At 29.8% G+C, this 20,674-nt stretch overlaps 1 protein-coding gene across 6 annotated transcripts in view; it reads left to right on the top strand.

Moving 5' to 3' along the window:
* Nucleotides 1-20,674, top strand: part of LOC145267060 (dynactin subunit 3-like) — a 56,496-nt gene that overhangs the window by 11,777 nt on the left and 24,045 nt on the right. For 4 of the 6 annotated variants that reach the window (XM_080123059.1, XM_080123051.1, XM_080123017.1 and 1 more), the window contains 2 exons: nucleotides 16,283-16,367; nucleotides 17,910-17,996. In XM_080123059.1, the coding sequence (XP_079979185.1) occupies nucleotides 16,283-16,367; nucleotides 17,910-17,996 (172 nt within the window). Of the gene's footprint in view, nucleotides 1-3,392; nucleotides 3,414-16,282; nucleotides 16,368-17,909; nucleotides 17,997-20,674 lie in introns of all 6 variants that reach the window. The other 2 variants (XM_080123024.1, XM_080123041.1) reach the window with 1 other exon arrangement.

The raw sequence follows: 20,674 nt of genomic DNA, 5'->3' as shown, positions 1-20,674 counted from the left end.
CTTGCTGACAGAACAAGGACATGTTAACTCCATGGATTAAATAAAAGGTTTTGAAATTCTGTATAAATTCTCAAGTTTGACAAAAAGATTCAAGAGTTTGTCAAGATACATCTAAAAAAGTTTGGAGGTTACATCAGCCGAAACATGAGAATTTCACTTAAAATGAAAACAGTAGCCAAAATGATAGAAATTAAGGTAATGAATATATAGAATTTCGTATATTGAATAAGATAGCTTCTTTCTCACAGAAGAGATGTTGCTCCTCTTAATCGGGTAGAGCTTTATCCAGATAGGTTAGCCCCTTCTCTTTGTAAAAAAATCTATTTTTTCAAGTTATATATAGCTAACTTGAAAAAATAAATATATATATATATATATATATATATTAGTGTTGAGACGATTAATCGGAATTGGTTGTTGTGAGCCTGACTCTGCTTTATCATTATTTTCATGGCAAATGCTCTTCTGAGCTCCAATGTATGCCCCCCCCTCACCAAACTTACACGAGAAACACTGTCAATAATTTCCTCCACTCTTTATCCGTGCCTAAACTTAAACATAGATTTCATGAACAAAGCTTCTTTCTTAGAACTGCACACCTGTGGAACTCTTTTCCATTTGCCTGCTTTCCGGCTGACTATAATATGGTCATCTTCAAGTCCAATGTAAACAAGTTCTTGATGAGCTGTTTCCCTTAAGTAATCCGATTTACCAAATTTCCACTAACAATTACTACGACATTGTCCCATTGCATTTTGTACACACTTTAACCCTTATCCTCGAGTGGCCTCTGGCCTTGATAAGTGGTAACTCCTTAAAAAAAAAAAAAAAAAAATTCTGCTTCTGGGAAAGTTAGTAAAAATGTTTTAAACAGTTGATATCTTCAGTCTGTTTTAAAGGACAACGTCGCATTGTTACATTGTAATTTTTCTGATGTCTTTCCCCGAGTTTCTTCCACGTCCGTTCAAGTTGATGACGTTATCCCTTTGTAGTGTCATCCATTATGGACAGAGACAAAATAACAATATCCACAGATTTTATGGCATATACAGTCAAATCTCGCTACTATGCCACCCGTCGGAACTGACCAAAAACGACATAGTAACGAGGGTTTGTAAAAATGGCCTTATTTTCTCAAATAAAGACCTGTGGACTAAATCTGAAAAATGAATGAATAAAGAAAATTGAATTCAAAAACACAATAACGACATAGTTACAAGATTATGGGGTCAATTTATTTTGTATTAAATTGAGCAAAATTGGCATAATAGCAAGATTTGACTGTAAATAAATCGCTGATGTTATGCGTGTGAGTATAGATATCCTATATTTTATTTTAAAAAATTTTCAGTTAAAAAAAATATATTTATTTAGTATTTAATTTGCTTCTCGCAATGTTCAACGAACCTGCTTCATGTCTATCCTGTTATCAATATGAAAAATTTTGGATATTTAAATTTTCTAGATTTTTCCTTTTTCTTTTTTAAAATCTCTGTATTTTACATTTGTACAATTTTTAAATTATCTCCAACTTGAAAAAAATATTTTTTATAAACATAATTGGAAATTCTGTCTTTATTCTAACAGTATCAATTCTTCATTAAAACTAAATCTCTTTCCCTGTAGCATCCTTTTGAAATTGCAAATAGTCAATAGTCACTGGAAGGCAGATCTGGAGAATAGGGTGGGTGTATAAGCAATTCAAAGTGCAATTCGTTTAGTTTTGCCATTTTTGCTATAAATTTATGACACAATGCATTGCACTGTCTGGATAATTCATTCTACCCATCCAGGACTGGTATTATAGTGTGTGTATGTATATATATATATATATATATATATATATATATATATATATATATGATTATTATTCCCAAACCAGAATATGTATTTGATTCACACTCATAAGTTTTTAATTCCTTTTTTATGAAGTAAATCTTACACATGTTTCATTGAATAGTGGAAGATCAGTAAACAATTCCTCAGAGACATGTATGTTCCTCAAAAAATTGTTGAAGAGTTTTTATATACGGAATGAAAAAAGGTTTGAAAAAAAAAAGGAAGTAGAAATATGTATGTAAAATTTACAAAAAAAAAATCACTTATTGTACTGGTTATAGCCCCTCCTCTAAAAAAAAAAAAATGAATTAAAAATACACACGATAAAAATGTCTTACGACACTATATATATATATATATATATATATATATAATGTTAAATGGCATTAATTGAAATAGTAAATTATGTTGATTATCATATTTAAAACTTTTTCAATAATTTAAAAATACTGTTCTTCTGTTTGATTTTAAAATTATTCATTGCCAAATTGTATTTGTGTATGTAATATGTACATTTTTTTTTCTTTGTTATCCTATTTTGTCCAGGTTCTCTTTATTCTGAATTATTTTTGCTATTTTATTTCTTTTCATCTTGTTCAAATAAGCATGAATTGTTAAAGCATATTAACATGATTTAAGTTGGTGTGTCAATTAATTTTGTTATCCATGTAGGTGGGGAGTAAAAAGAAAAAAAAACAACTAAAAAAAATCGCAAATTTGATTCTTCAAAGATTTTTAATTGTAGACTCCCGTTCTGAAAGGTGGGAGTTGGAAAAAAAAATAAAATAAAATAAATACTCTGAAGTTTGTAAAAAGAAAATTTGGTTATACTCATCTAATGTACTTCCTAACTTCTGGCATGGATACTAGTGGAAGCAGTGACAAGGTAAATCGGTTCCTTCACTTTTATTGTTCTTCAGTATTTCTATTTTGAAGTGATTTATTGAAGTAAAATAGAAGAAAGGACATTATTGAAAAATATACAATAAAAATTAACACAATTATACAGATAAAAAATAATATAATTTTTATATGCACTTTTAATAACAATTAAAAAGTTTTTATTTTATTTGAAATTTTATAAGAAATATATATTTATGAAATTATAAAAATAAGTTTTTGTTTTTTTTAAATATAAGTTTTTTTAAGAAAGTCCAAAACTAAAATTATTGAATCAAAATAACAAATGAAAAAAGTAAAGGAACTGACTTGCCTTGTCACTACTTTTGGTAGCGCTATGCCGGAAATTAGAAAGTGTGTTAGCTGACTATAACCAAAAATTTATTTCACATTTCAAAGATTTTTGACTCTTGCCTTCAGAGATGAGTGTTTGCTGAAAAATGACTTTGACTGGTTTAAAAAAAAAGAAAAAAAAAAAGGGAACTCTTACTTTCCACTTGAGATTTCTAAAAACAAAATCGTTGACAGCATGTCCAATATAATTTTCATGTTGGCTTCTTAACCATATTTGTTGCTTTTTATATTTTTGAATGTGATTGCCCACGTTGGCATGTTCATGTGATATAACCCACACTTTCCTGCTTCCTTTCCAGGGCAAACCTGCCAATGTCAAGGTAATCATTTCACGCAAATAGCAGCTTCACAACTAACTCCCAGGAAAAATGCACATTGTTCTAAATTTAAGGATTAAATATACCAACCTGATAAGTCATTGGAATCCAAAATAATACGATAAAAATCTTGTCAGCCTTAGTCAATGTAAAATAGCTGTTTATGCACATTTTAAGGCTGTCACTTTAGAGATCTATATTGTTTATAAATCTTTTATTTATCATGAAAGTATATAATAATATTTACCATAATATTTACCCTTTTATTAATTATTCTAAAACGTAACTATTTGATGCAAGTGCCTACTTACCCACTCCCCATGGAAAAACAAAAATTCCAAAAATAAATTTTTTTATAGTGTCTGTACCTAATGATGGAAAAAATATTGTACACCAAAAATCACACAAACTGATTGAGTAGTTTATTTAAAAAAAAACGAAAAGCAAATCAAATTTTATGACTAAATAACAATCAATGATTTTTCAATGCCATTTTGCAAGACAAGGGAGATAATTTCACATAATTCAAATTGTAAGATTTTAGAAAGTTATTTGGGAAAAACTCAAATTTGCTTAAAAAATTATTTTGTTTATAAAAATAAATTACTAATCAATTTAGATAATTTTTGGTGTGTAATATTTTCTTTCAATCACGGGTATATACATCATGATTTAAAAAAAATTTTGTTTTTTCTTGGGTGGAAAGATATGAACTAGCATAAAATATTTTTCTAATTTTTAACTTTTTACTCAAATCTTACAGCCATATTTCTTAAAAATGTATTTTATTTATTAATCATGTCTACTAATTTTATTAACCTGCAAATAATTAATAATTTTTATACAATTAAAATATATAACCTGATTAAAAATTATTTTACAAATGTTAATAACGTTAATTGACCTCATGTTTCATTTCTTTTTACATATATATATCTATATATATACAGAATGATTGGAACTTACCTCCCTATTATTAAATGCACATAATTTATAACTGAAATGTAATTCCTATAAGAAATGATACAAAGAAGGACAACATGAGCGTTTTATTTAAAATTTAATGGGGATGTCAGCATTCACCACCAGCTTTTAAACCTGCCTACGAACACAGCATTATTCATTGAAAAATTATTCTAAATTGTTTTTGCTATTTGATTTCTTGTCATTTTTTTTTTTTTTTTCAAATAATCATGAATTGTTATAGCATAATAACATGATTTAAATTAGTGTGTCAATTAATTTTGTTACCTGTGTAGGAAGGGGAGTAAAAAAACAACAACAACAACAACAAAAAATATTGCAAATTTTACTCTTCAAAAGATTCCCTCTCTTCTAACGTAGGAGTTGGAAAAAAACAAAAAGAAAACAAAAACAAACAAAATAAAAATACAAGAGTCCGTTAAAAGAACAAAAAATGATTCAAGTAATTCAATTTTTTTTTTTTTTTTTTTTTGCCACTTAAGGTTAAATAACAATGGAGGATGATGCTTAACAATTGAATGATGATGAATACAACGAGAGGATTGAATCTCCATATATTATCCACTCGAAACAGGCACCTCCAGAAAACAGCAATTTTTCCCTCCTTTGTCAGAAAAATTACTCATGGATTGTGAAAACTAATGGGGAAAAAATAGGGAGAAATGAAATAAAGAGACTGCTTACTATTTTGTCAATCTCATTAATCCATATCCTTCAATGTTTTTTAGCTTTGATAAGTTGATGCATTAAACACAAAAAAAAAAAAAGAAAAGTAAAATCAGTTGATACAGTTCCCAGGCAGCTCCAAAATCTGGTGATGATTATTGAATTCTAAATCGAACTATGAATTATACATTTTTCTTTTATATTTGTTTCTTGTAATAAATTACAAGCACTTAATAATTGGAAGTTACTTTCCAATCCACTGTGAGAATATATAATGAAAAACTATGCATGTGAAAAATAGCTACCATTCCTGCTTGTTGCAAAGTATATTTTATATGCTTTGTCTATCTGTATGACAAATGTCAGTGCTTTATTATGATTGTAATAGCGAAAAAATATTTAATTTAAAGTAAAACAAATGGTACTTACTAAATTGTCAGGTTTCAAATAGTAACATATCTCAGAATTATGAAAAACAATAAGATAGAAAATTAATTAGCAGCTTGGTTTCAAAATCTACCGATTTGAATTAGAGAGTTAATAGAGGTGGTAATTAAGTTTTCAATTTCTCAGAAATCTTATGCCATTTTCAGAAAAGTAATTTCGATAAGTTTTGAAAATAGTTAAAAAAAATTTTTTTTTTTTTTTTTTAAATTCACAAATTATGTATATATATGTTATGTTTATTTTTGTTTTCTGAATAAATTCTGTCTGATACAAATTGTTTCAACTGAGTTACTCCCCCCCCTTTTGCTTACACCATGTGACCCAATATGTCCGACCCGGCATATAACTTTATCAAACTGTTTTTAACCTTATGGGAATTGTTTTCCATGAATTTTTCATGGAAAACAATTCCAATTTATTGATCTCTTATCGTTTTTTATAATTTTTGGTTATGTTACTATTTGAGACCTGACAATTATGTAGGTACCATTTGTTTCACTTGAAATTCAATATTTTTTCGTTATTATAATATAGAAGCACCCAAATGTCAATGGAAGGATATGTAAGAAACTATTAACATGAACCCACTTCTTTTAGTTATTTCAAAGTATTGTACTCATCAAAATTTAATCATTAAATCATTTTTTTCTTATCTGTATTTTGTGAATGTATTGTAAATGGTTATAAGAATGCATTTATGTGAATGTTTATTTATAATTAAACTTAGATTAGAGAATGTTGTAGTTTGCTTGAAGCATTGTGTGTAGTTTATAGACATATGTCACAATTACACAAAACGTTTATGCACATATTTAATATCCCATAATACCCACACACATAACTTTATTGAAAAAAAAAAAAAAAAATTTAAACATAATTAAAAAAGGAATCCATAAAATATAAAAAAGTATTACATATACTATAATCCTCCATCTACAAACAATATCTAAATATGATAAACAGATGTACAAAGAATACATGAAGTTTAAAGAGAGCAATGGATTCAAAGCAAAATTAAAAAAATACTTTTTAGCTTAATTTCAAATCTATTTCGATTTTTGACTAATAATTCTTACTAACAATGACCTCCATATGCACATTTGAATTAAAGTTGAACACACATCTGACGAAGTGATATGTTTCCGAAATATCATATATTAAACTTCAATCAGACCACACTGATGTAAGTAAGAGTATATAAAAAACATGTATATTAATAAAAAGGTAGCATCTGCATAACTCGTACCACCGTTACGGCTTACTTCTGTCTTTTCATTACAGTACACCTGTGTAGTGTACTGCCTTCTATTAATTATCTTTATGATAAACAGATTTAAAAAGTTAAATATTTGAAAAAATACTTTAAAAAAATATACAAATTAATGCCTAATACTATAAACACATAAAATAAAGTCAGTCAACTATGGTAATGCTACTGGGGACATTTTTAACATTCGCAAACAAAATAAACAAGGGTTGAAAAAAAAAAAAATATGCACCTAATAAATATTGTAAAAAGCGAGATAAGTTACTCTTCTATCTACCTGAATAGGGTTTTCTGTGTTTTAACTTATTTTAAAGCGTTTTTTGGCTTAAAAAGAGAAGTATATTGTCAAGTTTGAGTTAAAATGAGGAAAAAAAAAAAAATGTTGGTTTTATTAACTCCTGTGAAAACTCGATATTTGCTAAAAAAAAAAAAAAATCAAAAATTAAGCAAAATAATGGAAGAATATAACAATCTGTTATCTTCCTTTCATACAATATTTCAACTCAAATAAAATCTGAACACAGTTCATGCTAACTAGAGAATAAACTTGGATTGTAATATTTGCATTTTTTTTTATAAAAAATGCACTTATTTTTGTAGACTGTAAGTAAAATCCTCACGCTGAAGATTGAACCTTTAACCTCCAGAATTTTACGTAGTACTTCAACCATTATGCCATAAGTCCTTGCGGACAATACTAAATTTTGGAAGCATAAAACCAATTCTTGTTTTTAGATATACAATCTTCTACTATGAATCAGTAATTATATACACTCAAGTTTGACGAGATACACCTGGAGAAGGTTGGAGGTTACATTGGCCGAAACATTGTGAAAATAGTACTCTTGATAAAAGCAATAATTTGAATAATAAAAATAATCATCTCCAAAAATACAGAAACTTAATATCAAACTTGTTGATATTACAAAGCCGTATTGATATCAATATTTTTTACTTTTATTCTGTTATTCTTTGTTTTTGTTTTGTTAGTTTTAATATTGGTGGTAGTAGTAATTTTTTTATTGTGAAATCTCTATAGTATTATTTGGATTATCTCTGTATACTGAATGAATTTGTTTGTTTCATTGCACAATGTTACACTAGTCAAATTGAATATCTTAATTATGTTGAAAATATTTATATATTACTCAGTAACCTATTTGAAAAAAGAATTACAAATTTTATATACGTTTACTGATGTGAAAATATTGAAAATAACATAAGACTAATAAAATATGTTTGGAAAATGTAATTTCGTTTAAATTGGACCGATTATTAAAAACATTTTTGTTAAAGAAAAATATTGAGAGAAATGCTAAAATGCTAGTAAAAAAATCAGTTTCGAAAAAGTAATAAAGTAACAATGATTGGTAGCATTATTTCTACAAGAAAAATTAATTGTCGAAGAACCATTTTTGGTTAAAATGAATTAATAATTTGAAATTAAGTGCCAAAAGATAGAGGAATTCTTGCTAGTTACAGAAATGCATGAGTTTGGTTTATATTTTTGTTTAAAATGTGTTTAAATAGTAAAAATAGGCAGATGTTTACTTTAAGCAAAAAAAAAAAGGGGGGAGAGCTGTAACTGTTACATGACTGGAGGGGACATTAAAAGAGATCACACCATTTTTTAAATTTTTTTCACTTCATGTTAACAAACAATTACTGAAGTTAATAAGTATTTTATTTTTAAACAGTACAGAACTTTATAAAATAAACTTTTTAAATAACTGTTTTATATTTTAAACAAAAAAGAAATTTAAATAACTATTTTATTTATAAACAATGCAGACAGTGCAGCAGAACTTTAAACTTTATTAAAGGAAATTTTTAAATAATGTTAATAAAATAAATTTTTTAAAGTTTATTTTATAAAGTTCTGTATTGTTTAAAAATAAGACACTTATTAACTTCAGTAATTGTTTGTTAGCATTAAGTGAAAGAAAAAACAAACCCCAATGTGATCCCTTTTAATATTCCCTCCAGTCATGTAAGAGTTACAGCCCCTTTTTTTGCTTAAAGTAAATATCTGCCAAAAAATAACTAGCTGTATTTAGACGGCACTACTTAGGATGCAGTGAAAACATTTTGGTCATAGGATGCATTTCCTGTCGAATTATTCGATTTCTGCTTGTATATTGATGCATAATGAATTCAAAGGTTTTTTTTCAACTGATATCTAACAATAAAAAAAACCAACTCTTTGTGAAATCTATGGTGAAAGTGTTGCACTTTAAAATAAACAGTGAAACCAAACCACCAAAATACTTGCAAAGATGTAGAAAATTCAAAAAGTACTTTGCTCATAGATGAAAATTATTGTAATGCAAATAAATTTTTGATAATCAAATAAATTATTTGCCAGTCCGTTTGCCTCCAACTCCACACTAGATCCTGCTAACCACCCACTCCCTGACTCTTCCTTTGCGGGCAGACACCATGCTAGACGATCTGAAAATCACCCCTTCTCAGGTGCATGCTATCATAAAAAACCTTGACACTTCAAAAACATGTGGACCTGATCTCATTCCGGCTGTGCTATTAAAAAAAATGCTCCGCCGAAATAGCTCCAATTCTCTCCAAACTTTACAACAAATGCCTTCATGAATCTTGCTTTCCAGACTGCTGGAAAACTGCTTCTGTGGTACCAGTTTTCAAGAATTCTGGTGAAAGAACTGACCCATTAAATTATCGCCCAATTAGCCTCCTCCCACTTTTCGCCAAAATATTTGATTCTATAATTAACCAAGCTCTAGTTCATCACCTTACAGATGCTAAAACTTCTGACCGACCAACAATATGGATTTAGGCAAGCCCGTTCCACAGCAGATGTCCTAACTGTAATCTCTGAACGTATATACCATTCACTGGACAAAGCAGAGGAGGGTAGAGCGGTAGCTGTAGATATATCTAAGGCTTTTGACAGGGTATGGCATAACGATCTTCTCAGGAAAATCAGATCATATGGTATCACTGGAAGAATACTTAACATAATTAAATCCTTCTTAGATAAGAGAAAAATCCAGGTTGTCCTTGATGGTCATACATCTAAACAATATGATATAAATGTGAGAGTGCCTCAGGGGTCTATCCTTGGACCTCTATTATTCCTAATATTCATAAATTACCTCCCAGACAAAATTGCCTCTGAGATGAGTGTATATGCTGATGACACCACACTCTATAACAGACACGACAGGAAAACAAATGAACACATATCTAAGAAAATGGCAGACACACTAGAGGATGACCTCCAATCTGTAGTGGAATGGGGACAAAAATGGATGGTCACATTTAATGCTGCCAAGACTAAACTTGTTTCCTTCAATAATTACAAGAAACCTTCTCTACCACCAATAGCAATGGCCAAAGATTCATTATCTGAAAGTACTTCTTTTAAACCCCTTGGCCTAACGTTCACAGGAAACAGGAGTTGGAACAATTACATTGAGAGCATTGCTAAGACCGCTGCGAAGAAGGTAGGCTCTCTCTACCGTGCTAGAAAGCTACTAATGCCTGAAAGTATCCTGTACCTGTATAAGGTCACCATTCACCCATGTATGGAGTATTGTTGTCATATTTGAGCTGGTGCGTCTGCTACTAGTCTCTCGCTCCTAGACACGGTCCAAAAGAGTCTCCAACCTGATATGTCCTGAACTGTCATCTAAGCTTTAGCCACTGTCTCACCGACGAAATGTAGCATCCCTCTGCCTGTTTTACAAGTATTTTAATGGTGAGAGCTCTGATAAACTGCAAGCACTTGTGCCCCCACAACGTAAATACCCTCGACAAACCCGACAAGCAGCTAAATCCCACCCCTACACAGTAGAGATCCCTAGATGTAAGAGAGCTTTCTGCTCCAGTAGTTTCTTCCCCAGAACTGCTAGACTTTGGAATTCCATTCCGGGTCCCTGCTTCCTCAACTGTACTGACATGCAGAAGTTCAAGTATAACGTGAACCGACTTGCTGCTCAACTCTCTACATAGTACCCCAGTAGCTTATGTCTCTGATAGTAGCCCCCTATACCAAAGTGGCAATATGCCTTGTTTGGGGTGAAAATGTAATAAAAAAAAAAAAAGAACAAAAAAACATTTGCATCTATTGACAGTTTCATTAAAGTCATGTTGAGCCTCAATATTCACTAAAAATCGAAAATTAAGCAAAATACTGGTAGAACGTTACAAGCTCAATTATCTCCCTTTCATACAAGAGTTCAACTCTAAAAAAATCTGAAAACGGTTCATACTAAATAAAGATTGCACTATTTAGGACTTTTTATAAAAAATACATATAATTTTGTAGACTGTAAATAAAATCCTGTACCTTTTTCTTTCTTTTATAATAGTGAGGGGTACCCGGCGTTGCCCGGGTGTTTTTCAGGGTATGTGAAAAAAACCCGAAGCGTTGACGACGTGCAGTTGGAAAATAGTAAATTGTTAAAAAAACAAACAGGTGCGCGTTTTTGATTGACGGCGATAGGTATTCAGCAGTTACGATTTTGTGCGGGACAGTTTTGAATAAATCGGTTTGTTTGTTTTTAAAAACCCGCTCCCTGTTTATTAGGAGGAGCGAAATGAAAGCGACATTGAACAAACGTTACTACGCTCTCTTGAGACAACTGGCTTTCGGCCTGTGATTAGAGTCGAGTTTTGCTTTTTTTAATACCGAAAACCGAATGTAACGCGTGCCGATGCGGGAAATGTGGAATAATTAACATTTGAAAGTCAATAAAATTAAATAGATAGGCGAGCTCCGTGGGTAACTCTGAGATATTACAATTTATAGATGATATAAAAAGTTTTAAGAAGTTGTGAAGCGAGTAAGCGCTTCTTTGAAAGAAGCCTTTCGTGGACATCGAGGAAAAGCGAACATACATACACACATACATTTTCGCTTTTATATATATAGATTATAAATAGACCATGCATTATGAGTCAAATATTTAAATAACAAATACGCAATTTTATTCATTCAATAATTCAAAGGCAAATGTCTTTTCTCAACTGATGTCCAACAAAATAACACCACTTTTTGTGAAACATATGGTGATGGTGCTGCACTGTATGCTTTCATGATAAACATTGAAACCAACGTTCAATATATACTTGGAAAAATATACTTAGCACATAGATTAGATGAAAATTATTTTAATGCAAGTAAATTTTTGATAAATCATTATTTCCATTCTTCATGTATTCCAACCTTCTGCTTCCTGACTTAAAATGAACCAAACATTACTGTTGTTTTTTTCTTTCCCTTTGCAAAGCTCAATCATGTTCTGCAATGCCAAAAACAAAATATTTTCCTCTAAAAAGCAACCAAACTAAACACCATGAATAAATATTTGAAGATATTAAGAATTTGAAGCATACAAACTTTTACCAAAATTATTAAATTCAGCATTAGATAAGCTAAAAAAGGGTTGATATGCTGTAAGACAATCAACCAACTAAATCAACTTCAAAGGTGTTGACAGGTTTTGTCTATTAACAGGTTTTTACACTTTCGTATGAAGCCTCGATGGTTACTCATCTCAATTCACATTTCTTTAAAACTAATACCAGGGATGAGAAGTCTTTTATTTTATTTTTATTTTTTTAATCCAGAAAAAACAGATTTCCACTTCAATCTTTAATCTTTCATGGATGTGAATTCTCAAATTTATGATTGAAGTTTTTTTCTTTTTATTTTTTTATTTAATAAGAAAAAGCTGATTTTTCTCTGACAGAATGACAGTTTTTCCTGCAAATTGAACCTGTTAATTTTGTCATGAAAACTAAGACTTCAATCAAGCACTCCTTTAGTTACAACCACTATCAACAATTTCCCCCACTCTCTGTGTCTAAATCTAAATGTAAATTCTATGAACAAAGCTTCTTTTCTAGAACTGCTTACCTTTGGAGCTCTGTTCTGCTAGCCCGCTTTCCAGCTAACTACAACAGGATGGTTTTTAAGCAAGTTCTTGTTAAGCAGTTTCCTAAAATAGTCAACTTCTACTCAATTTTCTTCACTAACGATTATGTTATTGTCTCAATGACCACTGTATACTCACTAATCCTTATCCTCAAGTGGCCTTTTGGCCTTGATAAGTGGTGACTCTTGTAAAAAAAAAAAATTCATTAAGTAGAAAAGGGAGTTAGATGACGAGTCTTTCATCAAAGAATAAGTTCCTATCTCTTACTTCTACCACGTATTGTAATATTGCCATCTGTATAATTTATCTTCGTACTTTTACAAAATGTGTGCCATAGTATGTACACATTGATAATAGTGGTTTTTGTAATTAACAAAGTTTTATTTATATTACAGTGATAATATGACAAGTGAGAGAGTTCGATTTAGTATGACATGGTGGGGAGTGGTGACACAAGTGTATCAGCTGGTTTCTCTCTCTTTTGTCTGACTCTTTGTTTTGACTTGTATTTACATCGCCCCACGTTCCTTGATTAGAATCTAATTGTTTGCTTATTATAACCTTCGATTCAAAATTCTGTTTATTGTTCTGCTTTTTAGCAATCCCAATCCAATTAAAATATTTTCTCTCATGGATCTTGATTCTTTGATCGGAATGTAGAGTTAATGTCATCGCCAACAATCCGATTTACATCTAATTTTTCCCTGGATATGATATTCCCACATTGTTTGTCACTTATGCAATGATATCCACTCAGTGTCTTTCTCTTAGTTTTGACTGACTTTTTAGTTAAAACTGAAGTTGTCTAGGAAAAAGTGCTACCCTGATTAAACATTTTGATACTTCTGAAAAATAAGGATCGTGTTATTGTCGGTATATTCCAGGTAGGTTACAAAAACTGGCAGAAGGTGCTGAACAAAACTTTTTTACCTGAAAAATTGGGCCAATTGTTATAATGCTATTAAACAGTTTACAATTAAGGAAAAAACACCATAATTCTAACTAAAAGCAATCATTGTATGGTAAAAAAAAATAAAAAAGATGTACTTGTGCAGTTTATGAACCATACTGAGATAAAAACGTTATTTAGAAATCTATTTTTAACATGAAGAGGACGTTTTTTTTTTTTTTTTTTTTATAACTATTTTGTACCTTCACCTAACCATTTAATAAACAAGATACCGTAAAAATATTTTAATAAATATCATTTGCCAGTTGCTTTAATTTCATTGGCTAAGTATTTTGGTACCTTCTAATGGTTTACATAACATACCCAGAACATGCCGACAATAAACATTGTCACTATTCTGCATAAGTACCAAAGTCTTATGTCGATTACAGCTTTTTTGTTATCAACAACTCGCATCCCTGTCATATAGTAATAAAAATAATTATTTAAAAAATATATCCCTCTCATGACTCTTAGCAATATATCTACAAGATTATGTCTTGTCAGTAAGTCTGTAGAATATATATAGAGAATAGATATTTTTTAATTTCAATCAGGACTTTACGTTGCAAGCGAAACAGTTGCATTTGTGAGTGATTTTTCAAAATGGCGACTAGAAATGAAATGCTTATTTTTAGTGATTGTGTTTTTTTTTTTGTTTTTTTTCCACCGATAATCTTTCAAAGCTCATTGCTGAGTGAAAAATGCCTTTTCAACCTTTATTTATTATTTATTTATTTATTTTTTTATTTTAATGAAATGGGCAAAGTCAAATTAAATAATAAAAGTTTAATAGAACAATATACTTTAACAAAAGCTGTTTACAAAACACCTGAAGAATTTCGAATGTTTATGTCTCAACATAAGATTTAGTGCATATTTAGAATTTACATTTATTTTAATTAAAAAAAAAAAAAAACAGAACAATTTTTATGATGTACGTACTCATCATGGAACGAAGATGCCACCTTTCAAAAATCATGTGGGTTTGGCTAGTGACTTTTCTAATTGGCTAGTAAATGAAAATATTTAGTTGTCAAAGATCAACTAAAGATAAATTTGTCCAAAGAGCTCTGATTTCAATAAATAGATTAATAATTAATAATAATTATAATAAAAATAATATAAAAATCATGTACAACTGAGAAACACAAGTAGCCATTGCACAATTTTATTAATCTAGAGATTGCCACATTAATTTTATTTTCTTTGCTGAAATACTTCACAACAGTAGAATAAAGTGTTTTTGTTTTAATTTTTTTTTCTTGTGGGTTATTTGTTTTTTATCAGCTTTTAAATTGGTTAAATTATCAGGTATTAAATGCTAATCATTTGTAATGGCTTACACATTAAGTGATAATGAACAATATTTAAATGCTGTTGGGTTGTTTAACTTAAAATATGCATTCGCTTAAATAATGCTTATTCTCAAGAATTTCTAACAACGACAATGTATCTAGCTTGTTTTTTTTTTATTTTTATTATATTTTTTTTGTTTTCAAACTTGTGGTATATATGCTGGACGTGGGCAATATTTGTTTGCAAGATTACTGTCTATGAAAGACAGTTGTTTAGCTTTTATTTTTTTTATTATTCATCAAACTTGGATCACTTTGTCTTCATAATTTGTTGTGGATTTTACTAAATGAACCCACCTTTGGCTTTGATGCCAGTGCCATGCTTACATTGGACTGCCTACAAGTTTTTTGTAAGTCCTCCAACTTAAACCTCCAAAGACTTTTTGTTCAATTATGTTTCCAAATTGCTGTACATTTTTGAAGAGTCAGAAATGAATTAAAAAAAAAATATATCAAAATGGCTGACTTGTTTACAAAGAAATTCAAATGCATTGCTTTTGATAATTTATGCTGTTCCAGTTTTTTATGTAAATAAATAATGTATTGTTACTAAATAACAACAACAAAAAAAAAAAGCAAATGTCAAGACCTGTGATTGAAACTGAGACCTTTAGATATTCAGTTTGATACCCTCCTCCACCGAGTAAACAATTTTGGTTGGATTTATCTCGTAATTCTGAGCATTTAATATTTGTACTAGTTGCTACTGCTACCTAGGAATTATTTAATGTTTTCTTGTAAAATTTTATTTGATGTAAATAAATTATTTTTAAAAGAAATTAAATCTAAATATATTTTCGTTGTTAACATCGACCCACGTTCAAGAAAAAAAAATTGGCATACCAGAATCAGATGTCCTTTTTTTTTTTTTTTTTTTTTTTTTTTATTGGAAGAAAGCTATTAACCACATAGATTGGAGAAACAGACTTGCTTTACTTTATATATTAGATAATACATAACTTGCAAGATATTGGCATGCTTACTCATATTTTAAAAGACTAATTTTTATTTTCAGAAAAATACCCCCCAAAATTTTTTTGCATTTTACTAATATTGTTATCCAGTATATGTTTGTTAAGAAATGAGTTCTGTTATTCCTATTACAGGTTGACTACAATCTTATGTTTTCTTTTAAACTTTATCATTAGAATGTGGATCAATAATTTAGTATGACATTTTTCTTTTTCATGTTTGCTTATCAAAAAAATTATTTTCCATTTTTTTTTTTTTAATTAATTTATTTATTTTTTTATTTTTTATATAAAAAAAACAAAACAAAAAACTAGTGTGTTGAATCTCTTCACAATGTCCACTCCAAAATGATGGTGTCTGTTGCGGGTCACAAAAGTATTGCTGAATCTTTCAGTAAATGTAAGTTATCCATTAATTATTATCATTATTTCTTCAGCTTGTGTGACGTTAAACCAGAGATGGATATTTGGACTGCTATTCCCATCTTGATTGTTATTTTCACATCATTTTGACGAAATATAACATCCGATTTATTTAGGTACTGCATTTCAAGCTCTGGGAATCTTTATGTCTAACTCAAGAACTTATATAAAATTTTGAACTAAACTCTTTGTTTAATCCATGGGAGTAGATTATTCTCGTTTCATCAGCCATGATGGAATAGTAATGTTAATTTACTATGTTATTCTTACTTATTATTGCCTATGGTAATGATTGAATCTTCAATCTCCAAACGCAGTCATTTATAACTAATTGTTAATCAGCACCTTTTATCCATTACACTATGCATCCATAGATTCCCAAATTTGGCATAAAGATTCTCAAGCTTGAAAAGATGTGCCTGAGGAGGATCAGAGGTTACACTTTCGATGGATATGGGGTTGCACCCTTATTAACGGAGTCATATACATAATCCTTCCATTTCCCAATACAAAAATAATAAATTCTCCCTTTTCATATTCTGCTAAATCTCATTGGCTGAAACTGACTATTTGTTCATTCCAGAATCTAATTCTTTTTACAAAAACAAACGCTTCAGAAATTTACCAATATGGCTTCACTCTATACAAGAGGCAATCGTTTTATATAAAATACACCTAATACAAACATTAAACAACTGTGGCACATAGAGACAATGTTCCTATTTACAGCCAAGAATGCTTTTATTTATATATTAAGTATACCGTACATATTATTTTTTATCAAACAATTATGCTACCGACAGATTGGCACTCATAAGGATTATTTCTTTATTTTATTAAAGCTAAATAAACCTTTTTTTCTTTTAAGTACAATTGATGAAAATTCTTTATACGCTAAATAAAAAAAAAAAGAAAAGAAACGGATTAATCGATTAATACAGCTGAAACCCATACAGTCTATTCCTGACTACCGTACTAAATCTTTTCTGTGTACATACATCATACATACTGTTTTTCGACACATCGGCATGGATAACCATTATTTCTTCTTTTATAACAGGCGGAAATTCTTTATTTATACGCTAAATAAAAAAACAAAAAACAAAACAGATTAAGCAATTCTTATAGCCAAGATCCGTGTTCATAACCAGTATTTTGCAGTCTATATATTAATACTTAAAAATCTCATTATGTGTGATTTGGAAGCCTTTAAACTGTCTACAATTTACAGTTTATATATTTAAAAATCTTGTTATGTGTAATTTGGAAGTCTTTAAACTGTCTATTCCTGAAAATTTGCAAAGTTTGTGTGTATGATGGTGTTTGTGTATTTTTGTGTTTGCACATGTGTGTGTGTTTGCGTGTATGTGTGTGCATGTTTGTTGCATCAATGAGACTGCCATGGCAACGTGTGGTTTGGCGGGTACAACTAATGTTTAATAAAGTGAATGGCATTTTAATACCCGAACAGAATTGAAATATGCTCGTAAACATTTCTGGAGTTCATTTTGTTTTGCAGTGGGACAAATACAAAATTATTTGGACCCTGAATACGCTGATGAGCTCACAATAACACAACCTGCAAAATTGGAAATGATTCTTGCCGGTAAGTAAATACGATCACATCTTGTGTACACAATGTGTAACTTTGTGTTGGGAAATTAATAAGAATGCCTCAGTCTAAAAGGATTTCTCCTTCACTGAGAACAGAAAATATAAAGTGTAGTAACCAAAATATCAAAAAATGAGAAAATAGTTTACTTCTTGACTCTAAAAGTCGATGCTTTTTTTAACAGTAGTTATAAATGATATTCTTATAAAATTACAATTCTTATAAAATTACAATCACATAAAATTACAATTCTTATAAAATTACAATCTTATAAAATTACAATCTCATAAAATTACAATTCTTATAAAATTACAATCTTAAAGACTGTTAAATGTTAATGTCAATTAACTTTTATTTAAAAAATTTTTATTTTTATTTCATTTAATTTTCACTCCAAACAAGGCACAGTGCCACTTTGAAGTAGGGGTCTACTATCGGGGACATAAGTTGCAGGGGTATTATGAAGGGAGATGAGTAGCAAGATGTCTGTTCACATTACACTTGAAAGCGTTTTGATGTCCATCTTTTGGTGGCTCAGATGGTAATGAATAATGCTAGAGTGCTGGATGTTGATGTTTTGGTTTCGATTCTAGTTGATGGGACCCAAGTTATTTTTTTTTTTTTTGTGTTTTAACTTCTGAAATCACTACTATATATTGGGTACAATATAATAATCAATAAGCTCTATATTAATAAATATGAAATCTACATGAATGAAAATATATTTAAGTGCATTTGATGACTGGACCATGCGGGTGACCACTACTATATATCGGGTACAATATAATAATAAATAACAGATTCTATAATAATAAATGCAAAATCTGCATAAATTAAAATATCATATTTAAGCATATTTTTCAAACAGGCAATGCTGGGCGGCCTGCTAATATACCTATTTAGAATGCCTCCCCATGGGACAGAGTTAGACACCAGGGTTGTTTTTTAACGGAGAAAAGGTACAAAAATAAAAAATTGTTTCAGTCGTGAAAGATTGTTCCGCCACTATATATGTAAAAGTGACTGTGCCTATCTACGAAACGGTTTCTACCAAACTATTTTCTCAATTTTTAATCTACAGACTTGAAACCTAATATATAAGGGATTTGAACCTGTGGAACAAATTCGATTTGGTTTTTAGTTTACCACAATTATGAAGGGAAGATTATTTTTATAGTATACATGATTAAAAGAGAAACATATCAGCTGACCGATTTCACCTTCACTACTCAAGAGCTGAATTGAGGGATTTTTTTTGTATTATTAAAAAGAAAAAAAAAACATGGGAGAAATTATATATACTTAAAAGGTTAATCAGAATTTTAACTCCTTGTTCTAAAGGAGATTAAGAATGGCTTTCTAAACATCGTGATTCTTTCTGCTTGGTCCATAAACTGCAGGAAAAAAAAAAAAAAGAAGCTATTCCTGATATGGTGATTGGTCATAGTTAACTATTCTGTACTTTCACCTAACAATTTAATAAGGATTATTCGGGATTTTAATCTATTGATCTAAGGGAAGTAACTCTATTCTATTAAAGTAGTTGAAAAAAAAAACTTTTTTCTTACAATTACTCAAATGTGTAAGAAAACTTACAATATCGTCACATTTTACATTTTTTTTGTTATTAATGTTATAAAACTTTATTACATTAAACGAAGTGGTTGAAAAAAAATTTTTCTTACAATTTTTAGTAAAATAGTTACCTCCCTTAGAACAATGGTTTAAGATTCCAAATATCCACTTGAAATAAAGCAGTGTTAGGATTTATTAAAGGTCAAAAAAAAAAAATGGGAGTGGGACTATATGTATATATTTAAAACAGCGTTATGATGTATTTGCAATATTGGAATATCTTAGAGGTTAATCACATTGAAACCGAAGAGACATTCCTTCTGTTTATAATGAGAAGGTTTCTTTAAATTCTTCAAATGATGTTTTGAATGAACAGTAAACTCAGAATGGAAGATGAGTCAATGCTAAAATTCATTGTGTATGACAGGTTTTTTAATAAATGGTTCGTTATAGTAGACACACATGTATTACTTAAAATGTCTGATTTTGCTAGGTATTTGTTGTTGGCCTCTACTATCCAATCTATACGTTGTTCAACCCATGTACTCTGCATCTACATTTAAATTGATAAATTATATTATGAGTGGGGAGAGAATATCATTTCGAGAGGGCACCATTAACGGTTTCATAGAGAACACATTTACATTGGAAGTAAAATAGTATTTTTCAACAGTTGAGCTTCCTATATCATCAAATTCTTTCTGTATATGCCATTATCGAGATGTTTTAAGCAATTTCAATTTTTTTCACAACTTGCTCGATGCTTCCGTTCACTCTCGAAAAATGAAGGATATCTCGTGTAGGGGCAGCTGCGCATATAATTGTGTGACAAGTGTTCCACAGTTCCTAACCACACCTCTCTTGAATCGGCACTGTCTGAGTCAAGAAGTCCAAGATGACTGGAAACAGTGCTGAGATAAGCGGAGAAGATATGCAGCACCTGGAAGTCCCAAATAGTCACCCATCTGGTCCTGGCTAGACTCATCATTGCTTAACTTCGGTGATCTGACAAGAACCGGTGTGTCAAACGTGATTATGCTGTATTGACTATTGTCAATATAATATATGATACTAAACCTTTAATAATCTTGCTTGTT

This window comes from Euprymna scolopes, chromosome 4 (genome assembly GCF_053919585.1).
Source record: "Euprymna scolopes isolate OS-2025 chromosome 4, ASM5391958v1, whole genome shotgun sequence".
Lineage (NCBI taxonomy): Eukaryota > Metazoa > Mollusca > Cephalopoda > Sepiida > Sepiolidae > Euprymna > Euprymna scolopes.
This window is presented reverse-complemented; position numbering and strand designations above follow the sequence as displayed.